The sequence below is a fragment of the Hylaeus anthracinus genome, unplaced genomic scaffold, assembly GCF_026225885.1.
Source record: "Hylaeus anthracinus isolate JK02 unplaced genomic scaffold, UHH_iyHylAnth1.0_haploid 12001, whole genome shotgun sequence".
NCBI classification, from domain to species: Eukaryota; Metazoa; Arthropoda; class Insecta; order Hymenoptera; family Colletidae; genus Hylaeus; species Hylaeus anthracinus.
The window spans coordinates 2,227,719-2,251,031 of NW_026534348.1; the positions used below are offsets into that span (position 1 = coordinate 2,227,719).

General features: G+C 47.8%; 1 protein-coding gene across 3 annotated transcripts in view; it reads left to right on the top strand.

Moving 5' to 3' along the window:
- The window catches only part of LOC128890863 (uncharacterized), a 193,471-nt gene that overhangs the window by 54,410 nt on the left and 115,748 nt on the right, over positions 1-23,313 (top strand). For all 3 annotated transcript variants that reach the window (XM_054149795.1, XM_054149796.1, XM_054149797.1), the window contains exon 2: positions 16,444-16,566. In XM_054149795.1, coding sequence (XP_054005770.1) covers positions 16,444-16,566 — 123 coding nt within the window. The remainder of the gene's footprint in view (positions 1-16,443; positions 16,567-23,313) is intronic.

Sequence of the window (23,313 nt, forward strand, 5' to 3'; positions counted from 1 at the left end):
CGCGAGTTTGTCAAACTCGTCAAGAACAACGAAAACTTTTATCTATTTACCGTGTTCCAGTTGAGCGACATCCACTTGTTATATATGTTACCTTATATTTAGTTAGCTAAAAGTTGGTCCAGACGTTGCGGGGGATCGTTAAAAAATTTGCGAGACGCTGCATCAACTCAGACGATTTCATTTCCTAGGCAACGATTTTTTAACGGGGCCGTCGAGTCGGTCGAGCGACGGTGGATCAACGAAACGATACGACGGATACTTTTACACAAAGCGTGATCGGTTAAGATGACTCCGGGGAGCGGGGCCAATCGTTTTCGTCGTTTTGTCGTCGCCGCAAGGAGCTTAACCCGCGGGATTAAGGGATGAAGGGCTGGGCGTGAGGCGGGATCAAATGTTTTCGTGGATAAGCCGTAGTCGACCTCGCAGTTGAAACTTTGAGTTGAGAAATATAAGATCTTACGACGCCGCGACAGCAAGTTAAGCGTCCCCTATCCATGAATCGTCTTGGAATAATTTTACGAATTTGTCCTGCGCTTGTTGGATTTGTACCTCGTCGCGAACTCCGATCCTGTTTCTTTTTTTTTTTCTCGAAATTCAATGCTCCGCGTTTCATCGATGTCTTTGGACGGCGAGACGTAAAGCGAACGATAATTTTATACGCGAGCAGTTCTAATCGGTACGTAATTCCTCGAGAGAAATCGCATCGACTGCGGAGGATACGAAGAGCAATTCGATGTCTAGAATCCGGAAGAATGATCGGGGCGGTAGCTCCTTTCCCCTTCCGTGTTCAAATTACTTCCCGTGTATCGTACAATGGCGAGGAATTCGTTTTCCACGGTTCTCCTCTCTATACAGCGTATACTTGCCACAATAGGGAACAATGGCAAAGGGTTGTCGACCCGAAGAGATAGATACGAAGGTATAGGAAGAAAAAGGGAGCGGAAGAATTGCGGGAAGACGCAATAACTGGTAAATCTCGGCGAGCGTACGGGCAAATCGAATAGAATTGCAGGCAACGGAACCGACGTTCCGTCGACGCGAGGAGCGGAACTCGGAGAAAGATTGGAACGGGCTTCGTTAAACGGCATTGCTGTTTTCGAAACGATTCGACCGTTCGAGGGATTTTATCCTATGATAAACTACATGACGTCCTCGTGAAACAGTGGCTCGTTACGAAATAAAATCGGACATGGTTTCCAACTCAGCGAGACGTGCGAAATCATTTTTTCGCGAGAATTAAAATCCTGCCGAGCGGAGTACGTTCGGTGGAAGCAAACGGCGAATCCAGTGAAGACGTTTCGTCGATGTAACCGGTTGGCGAAAGATGCATCCTCTTCCGTCTGTCGATAAACTCAATCGGACGTTCGGAAGCTGCTCGTTACGACGCGCAAGCGTATCGAAGTTTACGCGATCGCGGTCTCTGGATTTATTCGAACGAAATTCGAGCGAGTAGAGACGGGTTTCTTATTTCCCTGGGAGCCGCGTGTTTCCTGCTCCCCGATAGACAGCGCTTGTCAACGACGCGTCCAACTTCCCCACGGGCGATCCCGGACACTCGAAATCTCGGAAAGTTCCCCAGCTATCCACCTATCATGAATTCCAATCCCGAAGTTTTCACCGCGAATGGAACTTGTTCCTCGCGCTTGACGCCACTTCCGGACGTTTCCGGAGCGCGTCGTTCGAGGCAGTCTTACACGAGGGAACGTCTGGTCGCTTATCAGCGTCGCTTATCGTCGATCTACAGCAGGCGAGGCAGCGAAATTTTTCTTACGTTAAACAATTTTGTCCACCCGCCCGCGCTGCGCCACCGACCGCCCTCGGACTTGCATCTAACGCAATTTGTTCGCCAAGGAATACCTTCCAGGACGCTTAATTACTTTACCACGCCGCTTCACCGGCCGCGCGAACGTTAATCTCTGATAAACTGCGAAAGACATAATATAGAGCGTGGGGCATGGTCCCGGAGAAAAAGTTGAGACGGAAAACTGCTGTTTTTTTAATTACGCGACTTAAACGAGTTTCGCGACAGCCGAGCTTCGTCTTCCAAGTTATTTTTACGATATGGTAATTGATATTAAAACGCTTCCTTTTTCGATGGTTCCCTGCCACCTTCGCTGGACTTGAGAGCGAAACTCCGTCGTCCCTCTATCTACTCGAGAACGCTTCGATAACTGCGATAACGAGATGGAAATACGTACAAGGGAAGTTTTCGACCGACGGAAAACTAAGGCGGAAGCGGAGCATCGAAACAGGGTGCGGTTCCGCGCTCGTATTCGATGCTCCTCGACGTTTGTTTCGTCGTTCGAGTTGGCTTTCGGTTCGATGATCGGTTTGCATTTCGAGTCGGATCAAATTTTAATTGCCCCGCTTTCTTCCTGTACTCCTCGCTTTGCGTTTTATACCGCAATCAAGGCTAGAACTCTCCCCGTTTTCAGTTTTCTCTTTATTAAATTACGCGGTGTGCTCGTGAACCGAACCGGGAAAGATGAGATAAGATTCAATTAACCAAGTGCAGACAGCCGCGTAGAATAGACTCCACGATATTTCAATGGGTAATACGCGTCTCGGCCTGTTTCATCGATATGTCTACAAATAGACGGGCAATATGCTTCTCGTAAGTCGCGTTTTATTGCTTTAGAGGATCGACACGAGTTTCCGAATATCGGTGGAAGTCGCGTAACGAGATGATAGAGCGAAAGCTCTATCGCCTTTCGAAAAAATTTACCATGTCGATGTAGATGTTGGAAATATAATTTTGTTTACATAGGGTGAAAATGTCGTACGTTTTCGTTACGTATGACGTTCGGATGGCTTCGTTACCGAGGCGAGGATCGGATATGAAAAGAACACCGTGATTCGAAAAAAATATTATAAAGTCGTCACAAATTGCTCGACAATTGTCACAGAATCTTAGGACGACGGGAACCAAAGCGACAGGTCTGCCGTTAACGTTTTCGGTGCTCGGAATTTTCCGAGCTAGGTATACCCGACGTATTAACGGCTTCGTTGATCGAGTGCAACGGAAGAAAATTGTTCAGACCGTCGTAAGCTTCGGTTCGCGCTCCCAGCGATGACCTTTCGATAAGCCGCAACAGCGGAACAAAGAGGCAGACACGGGCAGAAACGTGGCGCGAGGGTGGCCAAGGCAAGGGAGGAAAAAGCGTCGAGCTCGTACGGAGTTTGGCAGATCGCCTGGCGCAGATAAAATAATCGCTTAGCGAGCGAGCCACGACACGGACGACCGAGTCTGCGAATCTTAGGGATGCTGCGGGCAGATCGTCGAGGATACACGGTGCGCGCCTTCTTCTCGAGATTAGACCGCGACCCCGGTCTTCGTTTTCCAAGCGCTTCCTCCGAACCCGGGGGTCAGCCCCGTCCACGATCCTCTTCCGCGACGCTCGGATGAAAGATTGATAAACCCCGTGAATAACGCGCCTCCGGGGACGTTGAAGACGATCCGAGATCGAAAAACACGAGCCGATCCTCGATTTATTCGGAGAGGACACGCCTTGAAGCTCCTGCGTGACGATACACGACCGAGATAGCGGACTGGAGTTGTCGGAGTCGATTAGTTCCTTTTTCCATGTACATCGCGATAACGACTCGTGTCGCGATCACACCTCGATCTTCCCAAGCATCGTTGACCGTGCGTTTGCTACCTTTGATCCGCACTCGACACGTTAAGTTTGATCGCGAATCGATTCTTGATGCACGTACTTTTCGACTAGGCACACGGTTCGCGAGTATCTCGAAACAGGTATAACGAAGCCTCGTCTTGTGCAGAGTCGAATGATCGAATCTTGTTTCCATTTAGCAAACAGGGTGCACGGCTCCTCTGTATTTTTGTAGCGTGTGCGTGACGCAAGAATCGAGGCACGTGGTGAAACCGTAAAAGTAGCGAGTACCCTCGAACGGTCAAACTCTTTTACCCCGACGTAAACGGGACGAGTTCTAAATCTGAAAGTACGGATAGCGAGCGAAGAGGACAAGTACCCTTTTTTACTAAGAAGGTCGCTGCAGAGATTTCCTCGGCGATCCCGCTGCAAATGAGTGGAAGCGAAAACCGGGAGACCCTTTGATCAACTTTGTGATCCAATCTCCCGGCAAAGAGCCGTTCGATGTAAGCCGATGAAACGGGTCGGATATGTCTCTCACCTTTGCCGCCGTGGATTTATAAAACAGTCCTCGGAATATCAACCGTCGTTCGATAATAATTTCCTTTGTAACGGTGGTCTGCAAAGGGAAAGATCATTATTTCCAAGGGTAAAGGAGGAACGGTACAGCGGGGTCGGAAATAAAGTAAGTTTCGCGTTATCGAGGACGCGGTCGGAGCGAGGTGCCTATATTCCGTTTGCCAGCGCGTCGAATTGGAGGGGATTTTCAAATTTCGCTATTAAAGAGAAGTTCGAAATAAGTAAAATCAACTGGCTCGCCAGCTCTACGGTCGAAGCGTTTCCAACGTGCATCAGTGTTCCTTTATCTGTTACTCTTTCTCGACCTCGTTTCCAACATCGTTCGGAGGCATTTGTTCGCGACATTGATTGTCGTTTCAACTCGAAAGTAATCGTAAGGTTTCTAGCTGCAGCCTTTCGCAGAAAAGGAAACGGCGCGATCACGTAATTATGGGGACAATCGAAGAATAAGCGCTCCGTTCTGGAAATTCCAAAGAACCTTAACGACCGAACTACTTCTCGCGCTTTTCAATTTACTCGTCTCACAGATCTAGGGCAGATCGACGGGTTGCATTTTTTTCTCCCTCGAACGACGTCCAACTCGGAGTTACCGGGGACTTTTATTCGCAAATTTCTATCCGTTGAGACTCGGTCTTGAAACAAAACGAAACGAATGAAAAACAACAAAGGTACAGTTTCTGTCGACGAAATCACCGGGACGGATGAAACGTGTTCGACTAGCTCGCATATTTATACGACGTCCGGCGGGTTCACCATTATTTCATCGATATTCATTTCCGCTGACGTTCGAAGAGCTCCTATAAATCTCAACGTCCGATCGTGCTTGTCCGCGAACATTTTCCCTTCGACGATTCGAAATCTATGAAACGTGCACAAAGCGAGTCGGACGCGCGAAGTAAACGAAAGTGAAAAGTCGGTTGACGCAGTCGCTCGAAAAACGAGAATGGGAAGCGATGCGACGAGAAGAAAGAGGGAATCGAAAACGAGGGATAGGCGAAGCGAATTCAATGTGCATGCACGAAGCGCGGTGGCGAACCAATTAAAGCGGAAAACAGTTTGAATCCGACGAGGCTGGTGTACAAGAAATGCTTATTAGCGGGTAGTTAGCATTATCGTGGCGTCCATGCAACCTCCGCTTCGAGAGCTTTGAAAACGCCGAGATACAGCCGCTTTGATACAGCGATCCGAGTAAACAGAAAGGAAACGCGCGGGCGCAAAACAAACGAAACGTGAATGATTTCGTGGACGCTATTCTTTGGAATGATGGGTTACCTCGAAATTCGATTAAACGTGAAACACAAAGACCTCGCGACCCGACTCTTGCTTGGAAACGTACATCACCGAACGACGTTCTTTTCATCGAGGACAAAAATCTAGGTAATCGTCCTCGTTTCCAAAGTCCTGTAGGTTGATTTTGTTAACATAATTCCATTATCGAATCGGCCGTTGTTCACTCGCTCTTTCTAGAAGAGCAATCTGATCGGATTCGTGACAAACAATTAACGAACAATTGCGGCAGCTTTCGGTTAGCTGGTCGGTAACGATCTCGGTGGACCGCGCGAAACAGTCTTCCATTGAATCGGAATGCGTACCCCTCGAAGGGCAAGACCAATTTACATTGTTCCTAACCGATAATCTCTCAGGATCGAGAGTCGTAATCTGGAGAAACGGTCGCGTCGATCAGCTCGAGGGGACGCGTATCGATTAGGGGTCGTTTCAATGGTTACACCGAAGCATCGATGATATACGTCAGTCGCAGGAACGAGGCTCCTTTCTCTCCTTCGAGCCGTTGCTTTCTGGCTCCTGGCTATACGATTACACGTCGATTTTCGACTCGATATCAACCGAACGGGATGCGTTATTTTTATGAGATCGACGATCTACCGTCCTCATCCATAAACGATCCATGGCACTTGTATAGGTGCAATCTCGCGTTAAACAAAAAATGAAATAGTCAAAACGTAACACACAGAGAGAGTCGTGTAATTCCGTAAACGAATTTTTGCATAGCTTGGAAAGTAACACGTCTCGCGACGGCATTATTTCTATACAGAATCATCCCTGGCAGCATCAGCTTGCCACGGAAAGGGAAATATGCATCCCTTGGACGAAGGAACCATGAAGCATATCCACGCGGTTACCTAGTTACCTACTTATTTTGTTCCTTTTCTATCGGTCCCTGATGCGGGTCGATGCGACCAGGTGGAGCGGGACTGCCTTTTGGCCATTCGACGGTCACCTCGAAATCGAATTTCCATCGGGACGGTAATCACCGAACTTCGATTCGGATTCGTCGTTATCCTGAACGATTTGTTCGCTCACGGCCACCTGTTGCACCCACCGCCACGCTAGGAAGAAAGCTCCGCGATAATTATTATGGTGAATTCGCGCGCTCTTCACCCTCCGCTTTCCTCGCGGCTTTCCTTTTTTCGTTTACCTCCTCTCCATCGCTTTCATCTTTGCGAGCTATTCTCCGATTATTACCGCATTCGAATCGTTTGCCCTTGAAAGGACGAAAGGAAATCGAAAAGTTTGACGATTCCTCGTTGTCGCGTGGCTTGTAAAGATCGATGCCATTTGCGGTTGCTTTACGTTTCTTGCGATCCAGGGATGGTATTTATACAATTTACCAACTCCAACAACCAGTGTAGCCGTCGAACGTTTCTTTTATAAAATTGGTCGTCCTTTGATCGCGACGGTCTTGCGTTCGCGTTAGAGGGTAGCGGACTCGAGAGGATCGTTGCTAGAAATTGGTCTGGCGAGTCCCGCGATAACGATTTTCACGCGAACAATACGGGACAAGGGCAGGAGTGGAATTTCCGCGAGACAGGAAATAACGGATGAAAAGCAAGGACGAGGGCGAGGGCGAGGGCAAGGGCGGGGGTGACGCTGGTGAATGCAAATCGAGGAAACGGACAAGGTGCCGCGCGGAGACGTCGGCGTCGCGTCGAGTCGCGTTCCCTGAAATTGGCGTCAGGTCGAGATCGATTCACTCGCAGCTGGCAGCTTCGACATCAAGCCACGTTATCTGTCTCGTGTATCTCGCCAATGTGTCGGCGCGCGCGCGCGTACTATGAATATTGCATTCCGATATGTCGACCGCGCGCCGATTGTCCACGCGAATGCCTCGAAGCGGCGTTAATTAGCAGACAAGCGGAATGCGAAATACGCAACGCACGTGTCCATCCTCGGCGCGATTAGCGCCAAGCTCCTTACGAACGATCATCTCTGCACCGTGTTTACAAATAATGCCTATTGCCAACGAAAGCTCGGGAACTGCTCGCATACGCGAGAGATCCGAGAAGGAATTAAAAACACGAACGATACGAAGCGAACAACGAACCAGCTGGCGATTCTTCGGTTCCTTTCCCTTTACTTCGGAGAAACGAAATCCGTCGCAATGAAGTTATTCCGGTAGACTGGCACGGAAAATCACGAGCGACTTCGGTATTCGAGCCACGTAGGGACAACCACTCGCTGGTAAGGTTCTCGTTAAACTCGTCGAATTTCTGCTGGATACAAGAAACGATTTCCAACCTTACGATGGAACGCTTGCGTGTATCCCGCCCGAGGAAACATCTTTGTAACGATCGTTACTTCGAATGTATTGTTTTTTCTTTTTTCTAAGAAAGAGTACAAATAATTTGGATGTTAAGAATCGTTAACTACGTTGCGATAAGTAAAATTCGTTACAGAAAACATCACAGAACACGTCGTACGTTGCACCTGCTATTCTCCTGCAAACATGAAATATTCCTAGTAACCTGACCGTTCGCAATTACGCCCACGACAAGACCAGCAATTGGACTGTCCCCGTAATTTCAGAATAACGCGCGTACAATCCAGCCCGGCCGTGTATATATTATACCTAATTGATCAGAAACATTGGATCGACAATCGATGACTCTTGACGAGATGATTTATTAATTCTACGCAAACGGGTAATTGTGCGAGAGGAAGTCATTGTACTCGACGCGTTACAAACACGCCGCAATTAAAGCGCAAACTTATCGCCCACATATTTCTGTTCGCTATCGGGTACACTACCGCCGCGCCGCTACGATTAATACAGACCGCACTGCGTTCTGTACCGCGATAGCTGGTTCCAGAATCCATGGACTCGATAACGATCTCGAAGGCAAGGAACTCCTGAAACCACGCGATCAATAAACTTTCCCCGGATAGAAAAGATCTCTGTCTTTTGACAAAGCGTACGCGCATCTAAGCTAGCTAGTAGTTTTCTGGGAAGACAAACGGCTAGATTCTTTATGGATCAATTTTGTGAACATTAGAGTGTATAAGATAGGAAACGAACATTCGGAACTGCTTAATGGGCACGTTTCCGATTTCGGAAAGTTCGAGACCGATCGACGCGAAAATCTGCGAAAGCAAACAGTCGGTTAAGAATACCGTTCGTGAAATCCGCCAACGAGTAAAGGGCCGCTCTACTTTTTCTTTGGCCGAAAAAGAAGCCGTGAAACCGAAAACCACCGGAACGGGAACCTGGCAAATGGAGGGAAACCGTCGAGCTTTTAGACGGGAAACCCGAAAAACGTATCCGATTTCGACTGGACGTGCAGCCCATTGTCGCTTTTACATCCAGTTTAGTCTCGCTGTGAGTAAACATCCGGCGGTAAGTTTCCCGTCGCGTCAGCCGAACAGGAAGTGAGCGTTACAGTTGACCACCGACCGTGTTCTCTTTTCCACGAGGCAAGAAGAGACACTGTCAAGAAAAGACATCTGGTAAGCGTCCACCAAAATTATCGCTTCGGAAGCGTTCCTTCGTTCGTCGCGTTCGTCGTTATTTCGAGAAGGCAACTAGCGGCGCAACACTCAACCCAATTAGAGGAATCATTTATTCACGAAACGTTCGGATATTCTCATTTTCAGTATTCTCGGAGACGAGTTGATTTCCAAGAGAGACGTCCAAGACGAGTGTAGTGGCAGGTTGCGAGAAACGAAATCAATAGACTTTAATCAAAATGGGGGAGTGTCGGAAAAGGGATGACGTTTTTAATTTAACAAAAAGATCGTTTTGAAAGTGTGAGAGTAAGTTGACACGGCTCGGTTACAATGTTTTTCCAAAAAAAACGAAGAGAGAAAATATAACCGAGTATCGATCTCCGTCGAAACTATCCGTAAAAATCGTTACGAGAGTTCGTCCTTTCGCCGCAAATGAGAAAATAATCTCGTTCCGAGCTTCTACAGAGTTATCCGGGTTGCGGTCGAACTTCGTGGATCTTTTAGCGATATCGGTTCGCCCACGAAACGAGCACCATTTTATCCATCCCTTCGCCCTTTCCTCGCCTTTGTTTCATGATTCTCAATTTCGCTTTTTTTTTTTTTTTCTTGTCCCTGTCCACGCACACGTGACGAACGTGATTCGCTCTGGTTTTGTCGAAGCTTTCGGTATTTTCGATTCGCCTGTCCCCGTGTACGGCGCGAGTCGCGTTTTACGAAACATCCATTGCACTTTTGTGGCATTTGGAGTTTGATTTCACAGACGACAAATGCACTCACACATCCGCGTGGCATCTTTTATTACCTCGGCGTCGGATCATCGACTGGAAATCAGGACTAAAAGTCTTGCGATAATTAAGGTATGCAACTAGCGGAAGTTCTACACGGTATATATCTCCGGTATTACCCTCCATTTTACATATTGTTCAACGACCATTTCGTCCACCGTTGCATGGCGTCTACAAGCTCTCGCGGAATAAACGGGGTTGCAATAATCGAGGTTCTACCGTAATAACAGTACTTGGGTAATCGCACTACGTTGTTGCACGATAATTACATGATTATCTCCGCTTCGGTACGCCAGATTTTACATACTCCTGGTCGTCGGATTGCACTCGTATTGTACTCGTGCATCAGACAACTCTGACGCGATAAAGACGTTTTGGCATTACCGCGACGATTAAATTGTAACGATGAAATCGTAGATTTCGCTACCGGTGCGCTGTTCTAGTTGCGAAACTAATTATCGCGTAATACGTTGGCCTTACACGGTAATATCTGCGTTGTGTGTCACCAGTCGCGTTACAATCTACATTATCCCGTACACTTCCATCTACTTAACCGTAACCAGAATAGCCGTTTAAACAATTACGATGGAGCAATGTGCAAGGTTATCTTTAACAATGGCGACACAAAGAGGAGCAATGGCTGTAGCAATAATCCCGATAAGAACGACGGTTTGCTTCGGTGCAATGATACCTGGTCGCTTTACGAGTTTGCCTTCCGTCACCGAGTTGCAATTGTTAACGTTAGGCGAAAGAATACGTAGTCCGATCGGCGGGTCGCGATTCGGGGAAAAGGAAACAAAGCACGGAAGGAAGAGGAGACGGAAAGAAAATTGCGTTTCCCGAGTATCGGATTATCAGAAAACGCTTTCAGTTGGAAGACGAGAAAAGTTTCGCCGGGAGCAACAAATGTGCGCCCACGGTAAAGAATCCGACCACAAATGACACTCACGAGCAGAACCATAAAAGGATTGCGCGACGTGGATGCCGGCAGCGATCGAACGCATCCCGAACACTGTCGAAACCTTGCAAAATAGAATGGTATCGATCGTGAATGGTTAAAGAATTTTATTCCAGCTGGGCCGTTCGAAACGTGGCGAGAAATTAATCCGGCATTATCGCGACACGACACGGAAGGGGCTACGCGTTCGATCCGTGCGCCTGTAAATCAACCAAAGCGCGTAAAGCGTGACCGGTGAAATTAATTTCAGTTACAGACGCGATTTCTAGCCGGGCCGGTAAATTTCACTGTTTCGGCTTATACAAATTCGCCCGTCAAAATATTATTTTATTCGGGGAAATAAAAGCGTGTCGCTTGCACGGTATCGCGATTCCCACTTCCCCCCTTCCGAATTAATTCGAACGTGCGCGGATTGGTTATCTACGTTTCAAGCCTGATTGTATTACGTGCCAGCGATCGGTCATCCATCGAAACGTCATTTCGATTGGTAAGACCAACGAGGAGCAAATACCGTATCGGTGTTTTTCATTGCTACGCGATACGTGTTCGCAAGCTTATCAATTACTCGCAATTTCGCGTACAAGCGAATCGATGAACAGATTCGTGCGTTGTTACACGCGTCGCGTAACATTTCCAACGACGACACTCTTCTGGTTTTCGACGACGATCGAGACCTCCAGGCGAAATGATCTAACCGCGAGCGCGTCGTTTGACCTATCGCGACACGCTCGAGTTTATTAGCGACTACGACGATGACGAATAACGAGCGTAAATCAATGTAATTCCAGCGAATAATAATACCATCGCGAACCCGGAATCTTTGCATGTTGATTCGACGTCCGCTCGGAACACGGAAGACCTTAATCTTTCTCTGTTTCCTGGGACAACGAGCGGACGAAATGCGTTTCGCCGAGGTCCAAGGCGCCATTTGTGCTATTCCAGATGGAACCATAACGTTTCCGAAATGTACAATCGTAAAATATATTTTATTAGCTTTCGAGAAATCAGGTTAAACTAAACGATCGAGAGAACCGTACTTTTTCGGAGCGTTCGCGATTTCATAGGATGCACTTCCAGAATCCGAACAACTCTTTGTCCCATTCAGGATTGAAAGCACTCGGCACGATCGCGTTCGTTCGAGTGTACGAGCAGCGCATGGAAAACACGTCGACAGGTATTCCAGCTGATGACCGAAACCCTCTTTTCTTCGCGGTTCCGTTTTCTTTTCGATCCGTTTTTTTTCGTCGATTCTTTTCCACCGTCGCGAAAGACGGGCTGTAAAGCAACGTACACGGAATCCAATAGCTCGAGGCCGTGCGAAAACGGAAGAGAATTTTCAAACTGTTACGGGTTCGCGATTCGACTCGAATTCGCGCGGATGGTGTATTCTTCGAAGCGAACTCCATATCTTCCCTTGGAAGCCGTACAATGCGGCCATTGTGCTCGACTCGTGGCATCGGTTGGATCCGGACACTTTCTTCGATACAGTTGATCCTCGGAAAAACTGAAAAACGTTAGCGTCAGGGCAGTTAAACGTTGTCTTGAATATCCTCGTAATATAGCGGCCTGGGGCGCGTGTCACTTTTGCTCGCATCCGATTGTTTCTTCAATTATGAAAATTGAAGTTACTCGAGCGTCAAGTGCAGCACGCGCCGCGCAGCGTCTGTTCAGCAGTTACACGAGCCGTCGAAGCGGCTGGGACAGAGGCGTGATAAAAAGTCGCGCACTTTACGGTTCGCTGGTAAATATTACCCGTTTCATGCAATAACCAGCAACTGCGCACAATGCCTGCATTATGCACTCGCCCAGTGACATATGTACGGTATGTACTCTGATGCACCGTTGAGAGTACGCGAAGGAAGCGCGATAAAAGACGCAAAAAATCCGCAGTTCCCTGGCGGGAATGCATGCTCCTCCGCTACCTAATTGTGCTCGTGCGGCGAACAGAATTTTCGTAATCTCTTTGGCGAAACTGCTCTCGGCCCCGTACAAAGTTTATCTCCCCTTTAAACGCGTTACCCTCTAATTCGGCGACTCTCGACGCAAGAGGTACGCAAGAGGTACGCAAGTCCCGGTGGCCATAGCACGTTTCACGACCTCTTTCGTTGCTTTGAAACGCAACGAAATCTTGTGTAATTTTGCAACCGCGTTACGCTGCTTTTCCTTACCTTTGTTCAGGACCGTTATCGACTCGAAGACCGTGAAACTTGTTCGACTGTCGACAAAGTGTCCGACTCCTGGACGTTGAGGTACGCCCGATCTCGAGGTCTTCGCGATAAAAGTCGGTGAAAATTTATCACGATTGTCGGCTGTCTCGATTTCGTTCCGCGACTTCCACTCGTCGGTTTAGGAAGAAACGCGACGACCGCTTCGCGACCCCTGCGCCTCGGTGGAAGAAACAGCCCGAGTCGCGACGTTACACTGGCTCCGGGCTACGGGCAACTCTGCCTCCATGGTCTTGGGATGAAATTTTAAACTACCATGTCCGGGAACTTTGTGAATCAAATCGAATTTTCTGAGCCTCTTTGTTTCAGTGCCGCGGGCAAGGGCGACGATCGCGCGCAAGAATTCTCAAAGAGCGAGGGAACGTTCGAGCGCGGACATCGTAGTCCGGGAACGAATGTTCTCGCGTTTGAATTTAGAACAGCCTGCGGCAGAGAGTCACCAACTATTGCTTGTACGAATGGGCGAGCATTGTCCGTTTGAAGACTCGCAAATTGACTGCGATGATTCGGTTCTTCGTTTTGGCGCCGAAATTGTAAGTCGAGGCAAATCTTGCGCGCGATTACGAGTGGTCGTCGTCGAAACGAGGTAGAAGAAAACAGCTCGTAAAACACAGGGAGTCCAAGGGTAATCGGCGCGGCGCGCGGCGTCCTGTCGATGGTACCAGTTTCTGAGCACGTTTCGGCAATACTCGGTCGAAGAACGAAGCACCAGGAGGTGGAAAAAAGACGGCCGCGACTGGAAGGAGGCGGAGAGATATCCTTTATCTCGTCCCAAGTTACGACCGGTTGTTTGGCAGAGACCATTGTACCACTTCTATGGTCAAGACACGTAAAGATCTTCGCGGTAGAACCAAACTTCCTCCGTCCACCCTACTGCCTTCTCGTGATCTCTTCCGGAGAGACGAACGACCGTGACGTCGAAGTAAATAAGATTTCGCATCGTTCTCTTTTCCTTTTCTTCGTCGGGAAAGCAGCTCGATCGTTCGTCGACCATTGGCAATGAAAAGTCCCTTGGCATGCGGTGGACCGACCGAATGTTTGGAGCTGCATTGATTCGCGCGTTGAACGAATATGTTTCGTTGACAACGTTCGCCGAGGCAGATCGTATCGGAAGATTCTTCTCGATTTGTAGATAACGATTTATAGATCGTGCAACATTCGCGCCAATACGGGACAATTCTCGGACAACGTTTTCGTTTAGCCGCGAAAATCTACACGCAACGATTTTCCGCAGTGGAAACGCGACACGCCGACAGCTGACGCGCGGAAAGCGCGTACTCGCGTGGCCGCACATCCAAACTTTATCGTGGTCGCGTGCGATCGTGAATCATAATGCGTCGCACGATTACACACTACGCGCCAGGCTATTTGGCGTTACCACACTCGTAACGCATTACCGCCCAAGTGTGTCCGTCAATATGCCGGTGAACTGGATTATGGCTGTATCCGTGGCGATGCTTTATCGTTTTCCACGACCCGACGCTCGCGTGCTCGTTTCCTCGCGGAAATAAAACGCTCGACCCTGCTGCCAGACGCTTTTACGACGAATACTCCGGCTTCGTATGGATTAGAGTGTGCTCGCTCGGTATCGGTCGCATCGAATTATTTCCCTTTTTTATCCTCGCGATTTCTCGCGGGAGATTCTCCCGTACTCGACATCGCTTACGCCACCGCGTTCTCCTCGATTAAAATTGTTTAGGATTCGACGCCTCGATCGACCACCTTTAGCCCGCGAACTTTATCGAGCCACCGTAGAATATTATTTATGCGTTTGTTTACGTATATTTGCGTTTCGTGCTGCAGTCACTCATCGCCAGGGGTAAATCGCGATTAATCGCAGTTTCACGGACGGTCGCGTAAGTCGCGTTATTATTGTAACGGTGTAGTTCCCGCTTACGTATTACATACATACGTGCCTCATATCTCTGCTAGTTACCGCTGTCGGAATGGCTCAATACGCGACACGATTGTACGCTGCACACTCGTGCTTTATCGCGCGACTATAAATCGGCGACACGCTGGGGAATAAGAAACTCCGCGTTCGATACAAATATTCTCGTTACGATAACCTTTTGTGGGATATTCGCGCCACGCCGGCAACAGAATCGCGCGGATCCTTCCGCGTGGAAGAGGAAATACGCTTTGCGTTTCGAGCGACCAAGTTCTGAATCTTAAGGGGTTACATGCATTACTCAACTTTCAACAAGCTTACTTTACTCGTGGCTTCGTTTGACATGAATCTGCCGGGACACGCGAAATGGAACGGGATTTTGCTTCATCCACTTAAAATAACGTCGGATTATAAAACCACGGGAAACGCGAAAACGTCCAATGAAAAAGGTTGCGCGGAAAATGAAGAATAATGATCGAACGAAGCGAGATGGAGGAAGGTTTACCATTTTCACGGCTAACAAAGCGAAATGCAAATATTATTCCGCGATCTCGATCGCAGTGTCATTTCTGAGTTTAACCTAATTGAAATAAGGGAAACGAAGTTGCGACGGAAATGTTCTGTTTCCTCGCGGTGCTCGTGGACCTGACGTCGTTTCGTTTCGTTCCGTTGTAGCTGCTACACGAAATAAATTTACATCTGCGACAAAAAGCGAACGGTTCCATCGTGGAACGTTGCAAACTTCCACGATGCACTCACACGAGCTGTTAAACATTCATGTTTGCTCGCACGCATGAAATATTTCGCGGTTGGAAAGTTTCTTTTGGTGTCCCGTGGCCTACGTTACTCTTCGTTTCGCGACTACAAACGATAAGAATGTTGGTTGTTATCGTTCGTAACGTTTCTCGGAATATGCTCGGATAGTTGGGTTCTCGGAGACGAAGGACGGTTAGATTTCCTGTATAAAAACAACGTGCGCGTCGAAGAGCATTTGTTATATTTTGTTAGCCTTTCGCTACTCACGAAAGTTAGACTTCTCGCTTCGCCGAGGACGGATAATCGCGGAATATCTCGAGTACAGTATCGGAAAGAGATCAGCCGATGAAAATATGGTCGCAGAATCGTAAAAACGAAGGTCGGAAGTGAGAGTCCTTACGCGGAGCGGCTCGAAAGAACAGCGCTCAGTTATTAAACGGCTCGAAATCGATTTACGATTCGATGGAGATCCGTCTATCTTCCGAGAGCATCGCGAACAGTTACGCGGACGACTGCGATGAGTGCGATCTTTATATATAAATGTGCGAGATAGTTAATTTTTTTACGTCTGTTCCGAATGGTAGCGAACGTTTCGTAATTAATTACCGAAGGTGCTGTTGTTCCTTTATCGACTTCCATTTCGCGAGTGGCTCGTAAAAATCCGTTCGAGTTCTCGCTGTCTTTCCGTCTCTTCCATTCTTCGTTTTTTTATCTTTCCTATCTCGTTTTTCCTTCTGTTATCGAGTCGTTCTTCACCGGTTGTAACTGTAAATGAATTGTAAATGAATAATTTCGAATGGCAACGTAGCTGATCGCGATCAAAAGTTCCCTCTTCCCGTGAACTTTCTTTACCTCTGTTCTATATCTAACGGTGCAATGTTTCTGCTTTCAGGATCCGACATCAAAGTACCAGTTGCGATACTGAACTGTCTTTACGCGCGTCAATTGTGCTTCGAGGACCCGTCTTGCAGCGCCATTTTAGAAATTCTACCAAGGGTCTGCGGTCCAGAATTGGGTAAGCAATCGAATCTATGCTTTCATTTATTCAACGTAAATCAAATCCTTGATGCTGGATGATAAACGCCGTTGTTACCGCTCGCGTTAAAATCATACTAGAGATATCGGTGTATTTGAAGTGATGCAATTTCAACGACTACAACTGCATATTCGCCAGAAGTGCGAAGATGCAAAGCTCGAAATTCCGGATGTTTCGTTCGAGCACCGAACCAGTTTTCTCCGACTCGATTCCACCTCAAAAATTCACCAACACTCTCGCGTATTTTTCTTGTTTTAAATAATTGCTCTCGAGGGAACGATTGGTTCGGGCCATGGGTTCGCAAAGTCGAAGGGCGAAGGGCGTCGAGCAGAGGCTGCTTTCCCTTCCTCCACGTAACGAGAAGCGGAAAAACGAGGCCGACCAGGGACACGGTCGACGACCTCGTTTTTTCGCACTTCTTCTTCGCCTGCTCTTCGCCTAGTCGCGTTTCTTTTCCCGTGGATTCTTTTTTTCCTTCTTCCCGTTGCATCCGCGTAGCGATGGAAATCGCGTTACGCGCTGCAACGGTCGGCTAGGACGTAAATTGTAAATTATTCTGAAACCCGCGCTGATAAGCCTAAGGCCCTTTCACCCACACCGATGATTGAGGAATATTTTTTGTTCGATCGATGGATCTCTTTGGCGATATTCTGCGATTAACGTCGTCATCGGGAGCCTTTCCTTTTCGATACATTTCTCAACGGCGCTAATGAATTTCGCGATATTCTCTCGGGTCGATGAAAGTGGAACACTCTGTGTTGCGGGTGGTCTGAAGGCGGGTCAAGCTGCCTCTCGTTGTTCCTTCTTCTCCGTGCTAATAATCTTTCGTTATTAGCGCGGAAAACAACGAACGGCTTTGCTGGAAATACTTTTTTGATTCGATTAATTGTCGCTGCCTCTCGAGATGATCTTGTTACGAGCCAAAAGCAGATGGTCATCCCGCGGAATGTTTCCTGACTTGGCGTATCGAGAACCGATAACGATATCGGGAATCAATATAATCCGAAGGAAATCTCGGATGAGTCTTGAGTAATCCGATACTAATATTCGGAGTGCCTTTCGAGTGTCGTATTATATCAGCGATGCTCCGACTCCGTCGAGCAATTGTGCGATTCTTGAACGAACCGCTAGCGCGCGTATCGCCGAACGAGTAATTAGATCTGTCTGCTACCGGATTCAATTTCAAACTTTCTGAATTTTATACCCGCGCTCAATCAAGTGTTCCCCTTTACGAAACGCTTTTTACAAGCTCGGTGTTTTGCGCGGCCACGTCGGTTGTGAGTTAAATAACTGCGTTACCGGTGTTCACGCGCGACACAGAATTAAATTTCAATTTAATGAACGAAAATCACGGCGCAAATATAGCCGCGACTCGATTCCGGCGTTGAGACAAGCGAAAGGAGAAGATCTCGAATCGAGTTAGTCCAGTTCGGTGAAAGTAAAATCGAGGGGAGACCGTTAATACGTGCTCTCTCGTGCGCGAATCGGGATAAATGAGATCAATTCGTATTTAATTTCCCGATTAAACGAAGTTTGGGAGCCTGATATTATCGCGGTTCAAGCGTAGTCGTGCACCGAGAGAAGAGAATGCTTTGTGAAACATAACCGCATTATCCTGAGAAATTCTCATCGTTGATAGCGCGTTATTAAAAAATATTGCGCGCGTTTTGACACTTTTTCGACACTTGCGACCGTTGGTGTATTCGTTGAAATTGATGTACCGTTTGCAGGAAAAATTGAGCATTGCATTGAGATTTATTATTCAAGCGCGATTCGGTGCCGCGAAATTCCGATCCGCGCGACGCGACTGTCGAAAAATCCACATCGTTAGAAGCAAGGTCGTTATTGTAAATAAAAAAAGTAACGTTAAGAGGTATCGTGCGCGCGATCGCGGCGTAGCGTTTGCCGAGAAAAACGGTTTATTTTCCGGATGGTAGTTCGGCGAATTAATTAGTACGTTTTCTCGTGGCCAAAAGCAGACGATAAAGAAATCGCGGCAAAATGAACAATCGACTCGATACAGCCGACGCACCTCGAGGAAACGACGAAAATTCGCGTCGAACTATCTCGCACATCCTTCCGCGCTGGTCAAACCTTTAAATTAGGAACTACTATTTTTCTTGTAAACTTTGCCCTCGACGTCGATATTGCTTTGTCTCTCGCGGAACGAAGTTTCTACGCGAGAAATAATCTCGAACAATTTGAAAGCGTCGAGAGTATTTCCGAGTCCGAGTCTCTACGTTTCCGCGGAAAACATCGATGAAAGTTTTTTCAAGCTTCGAATGCTCGTTGTGTCGCGTTTCAAAGGTTTCGATGGGACAGACGTCGTTGAGTTTCAATTTAATCCCGCGCGGAGGATCAATCGGTGGTTAGCTGTTCGATAAACCACAACTATCACGAATACGGTGAGTATCGCTGGGAAAGTGGTCGAAGTAAACGATTTAAAGGTGCAGCGAGGTTACGAAGCTCGTTTCGTTCGTCGCCAAGAGATGTACGTTTGGTTTTTTTTCCTTAGGACAGATTCCGTCTCTTCGCAGGCCTTTTTAAAGGAACCTTAGAAGCCGGGAAACGTCGGGTTCGAGCCGATTTTTAATACACAATTCTCCCACGCAACGTACCCGCTCTGTTAGCAAAATTACAATCATTTCTAACGCGTGGTTGAGGAATATTACGCGACAATAGGAATATTAACCATCGGCGATTCGGACGTGCCACCAGGATCGTGTAACCGATTATAAATTTGGTAATAGGTCTCCCTTTGCTATCGGATTATCGCGTTACCAGGCGTGATGGCAACGGCTACAGAGAAAGCGGTTGTTAATAATACACTTAGCAGAGAAATTTCTGGTTCGTCGATTTCATCGACAACGAGAGGGAAGTCCACGCGGGTTTCGTACCGTGTAATTTCGAGATTTAAAGGCGAAAAGATCGCGCGGATAAGAAAGAAGAAAACGCATCGACTGCGGAAATCGTATCGCAAGGCGGATCGCGTAAATTCTTCAACCTGAGGATTCCAGGAGTCTGATCATTTTCGGAGCACCCCATGGGAAATTCGAGTGAAAGGGAACCGGTGTCTACTTTCACCTTTTTCGAGCGAACCTTTCGATCTCTTTATTCGATAAATTTGTGTTTTCGCGTAATTACAAAATTATCGTTTATACGCGCAAAGCCGATCCGCACAGAGATCCGAAGGCATTCAGCCAGTTTTTGTACACGCGCGAGCAAATCCCGAGCAATTATTGTAAATTACGCTAAAATTACGATTCCCAGACGCGATATTGCAACGTTTATACTGTTGGCGCACGTTTGTTCGTCGGATTCGCCGATGGACGTTCAACGAGCTCATAATCATCCGTCCATAAACAGTGCGACCGCCGGAACGTGAATCGAGATATCGACCGGCGAGGCTTCCGGTTCGCAGTCCGCACCAGCCAAAATTTCGGCTATGGAACGCGCGGAGGCAGGTCAACCGGAAGCCGACGATATACTCGACGCATTTCCGACCGTGTCACCGGTGTCCCTTAGACTGGAAAGCTTTTCTTCGAAAATGCAGCTTCGAGCGCCATGGATGCATATCCGCGTTCGTCGATTTTTTCGATCTACCGTGGGCTCCAGACACGAAATCGACGATTTGTTATCGACGCGGGCGGAACAGCCTCGATAACGCGAACGGAAACATCGGATACTGGCGGTTTTCTAGATCGTTAACATCCTCCGAACAACCGTTGTAGGTGGCATAATCTGATCCGCGACCCTTATTTCGCGCGGTAGTACCCCATAAGACGAACATTGTCGGCCGCGGCAAACGCCCATTTCATCCGAGCTTTATCGATGGAAACGATCATTGGGTAGCGGAAAATCTCTCGAGATAGCGCGCAGCTATTTCGTAAACTGTTCTTTAACGTTTATCTGACGTTAACAGGCGATCCGTCCTAAATAATCCGAGCTCGCCGATCGAATATTTATAATAACGCTCGAGTAATTGTCGCGAAACGATCGTCGCACACGAATCATTGTTTATCCATTTACAAGCTATTTTACATCGTTCCTTTTACATCCAGTTTACCCACGTTTCGTGCTATTTTAATTTGCGAGATCGCTTCGTCGTTACGTTCCCGTTGATTATTAAGCGCTTTTATTTCATCCAAAAATAACGATTCGTTACCGAGCGATGCAGCGTATCGCGTTGCGTCGCGTCGCGCGGAAATAATTCCAGATTCAACGAATTTTTAAATTCAATATTTCTTCGAACGTGATACGTATCGTGAAATCATTATATCTCGTGGATATCCCGTTGGTCCATTTTCGGGTCTCGCTAATCCGCTTCGCTCGAAGAACTCCGTTTCCCAATAGGATTCCGTTCCGTGGCGTTCACCTTTTGAAAATAAAGCGCAATCGAATCGTCGTCGTCTCGCGCTCAGCTAGCGATTGGAAATTTTCTGTCAAATTTCGCTGAATTTTAGAAACGGATGTCATGTTGTCCGGGATGAGAGACGTAGTAGGTATTTCGAGTTCTCCGAAGCGTTCGGGATCCATGTTTCTTCGAGGATCGAACTGTATTTCGACACCCATGGTTCCAATGAAAAATTGACTCGGACAAGAGACAGGCGCTCCGAAGCGTAGCCACGGTTTTCGGTAAAATACGGCGTTTAAATGGAATTACGAGAGCCGGCGGATTAACGCGCGAAGCTAAAAATCCCTCTCGGCGGCCGACAATGAAAACGAGGAAAGTCAGCCTCGTTATCGCGTTATCGTACTCGGAAAGGCCGGTGACAAATCGGCTAGCGAGCATTGCTTTCGCTGGCGCATTCGGCCATTTGGGACGACAGGAAGGATTCAGTTTCCATTTTCCTGTCTGAAGTGAAATTTCGCGAACGTGCCTTTGGAGTTTCCCGAGGTTGTGCGACTGACAGCCGGCCTGCTGGAGGGGTTGTCCAGCGAATCGGTCGAAAGAGGATGCGTGGTAAACCGGGGGTGGATTCCAAGTGGGTTTGGGATTTCGCATACCTTCGGGACGCTTCGGTCCATGTGCACGGACACTTCTAAAGCCTCGAACGTGAATATGAACTGCTCGTTTCGTTCGCAGGACTCTTTTCGAATCGTCTATTCGCGAGGTACGCGAGTCTCGTCCGTGTGTATCCGGTGATCTCGGGGGGAAAAGGCAACCGTCGAGGGTTGGAGAGGGAGCCAGACGGAGGCGGTCCAAGTATGCAGGTATCCGAAGTAATAACGCGTCGGCCGGAGGATATGGAACGAGAAGACTCCCTTATTAAAAGGCTTTGATGGCACTTTGGGGTTGGTACTACTTACTCCCCATAAATAACGACCACCCTCTCTAGCAGCCACCGACTCGCAGAGCACTTTAGTCGGAATACCCAGGACGATCGTTTAGATCTCGTAGCTTCCGACTGTCTTTACTTCTTTTCGAGCAGCGTGCTCGCTAAACATCGGCGATAATCGCTGCTAAACGTAGCAGACGGGAACTTGGAAAAATCAAACGTGTTTTTAAAAGATCTCTTTCTACGTTTTCATTTTCTACTTGTACATCGTCGCTAAAAACTTTGGAGCATCGTTCGAGCTTTAAAATGATCGTCTGCTCCAAACTTTGAGCGCCAGGGTACGCATCGAGTCGTCTTTGGAAGACAGTAGGTATCCAGGCTTCGAGATTTCACATATTAGAGTTTACGAGAGAGCGGGGGTCGAGTTGATCACGATAATGCGACGTAATTATAGTGGATCCCCTGCGTACTCGCCGACCGTATGAATTATTCATCGATTGTCTGGAATCGATGGGAATATGTAATCGAATGAAACGAATTAGTAAGACTCGTTTGGAATAATTGGTAAACTGATTGGGAAAAAAGTGATGCACTCTCACGAACCGAGCTTTGTTTCACGGTAGGACTCGTTACGACACAGACTATCGTCGTTAGTCCAACCGAGAGTCGAAGTGTCCTTATTCGCGAGACTTAGCTTTCCAAGGGTCGATCCGAGAGTCGCGTACATTTTTCTGGTGAACCCGGTGGTTATCAAATATTTACTAGACGGCGGAACACACGCTCGTAAATTATTAATCGGTCTAATGGCAAATTAATTGGCCGTATCGATCGTGCTTCTATTTTCGGTTGGACCGGGCGTTCGCTTTCGGCCAAGCAGGTACAAAATAATCCGCTGGCCACGCTAGGATAGAAAGATCCGATTCACTTTAAAATTCAAATGTCAAGTTGACGTTAAAGGACCCTTATGATCCTCTGCGTCGCTGCTGAATCATACGTCGGAGCAATGAATAACGGTGGAAGGGAATATTAACCGAGGAGAAGGGGATACTCGAATTCGCTTTGGAATCGCGATCGTTTGAAATCTGCAAGGCAGAAGAGGTTCCAAACGTTTATTTGGATTTATAAATCTCCCTCGACTTCGCTCACCGCCCCTTCTCTCGCTTCCTCGGCTACGTCACGTCGCCCTTGCATCCGCTTCTCCTCTGTTCGCCTTTCGTTCCCTTTTTGATTCCTCGCCTCGTCGGCCAAGTAAAACTCACCGTTAAAAGGGATAGCGTCGACGTTCAAATTAATTCTGATTTATCGCTGTATACTAATCCCCTCGCTTTCGGGCTTAGCTGTAGTGGCGCGCAAGTGTACACACGCCGGCCATAACGATCGATTCCAGCGGATTTACTAGCTGCAACTTACTCCTCCTCGGCAAACGAGTGATTTCTTTGGTTCGTAT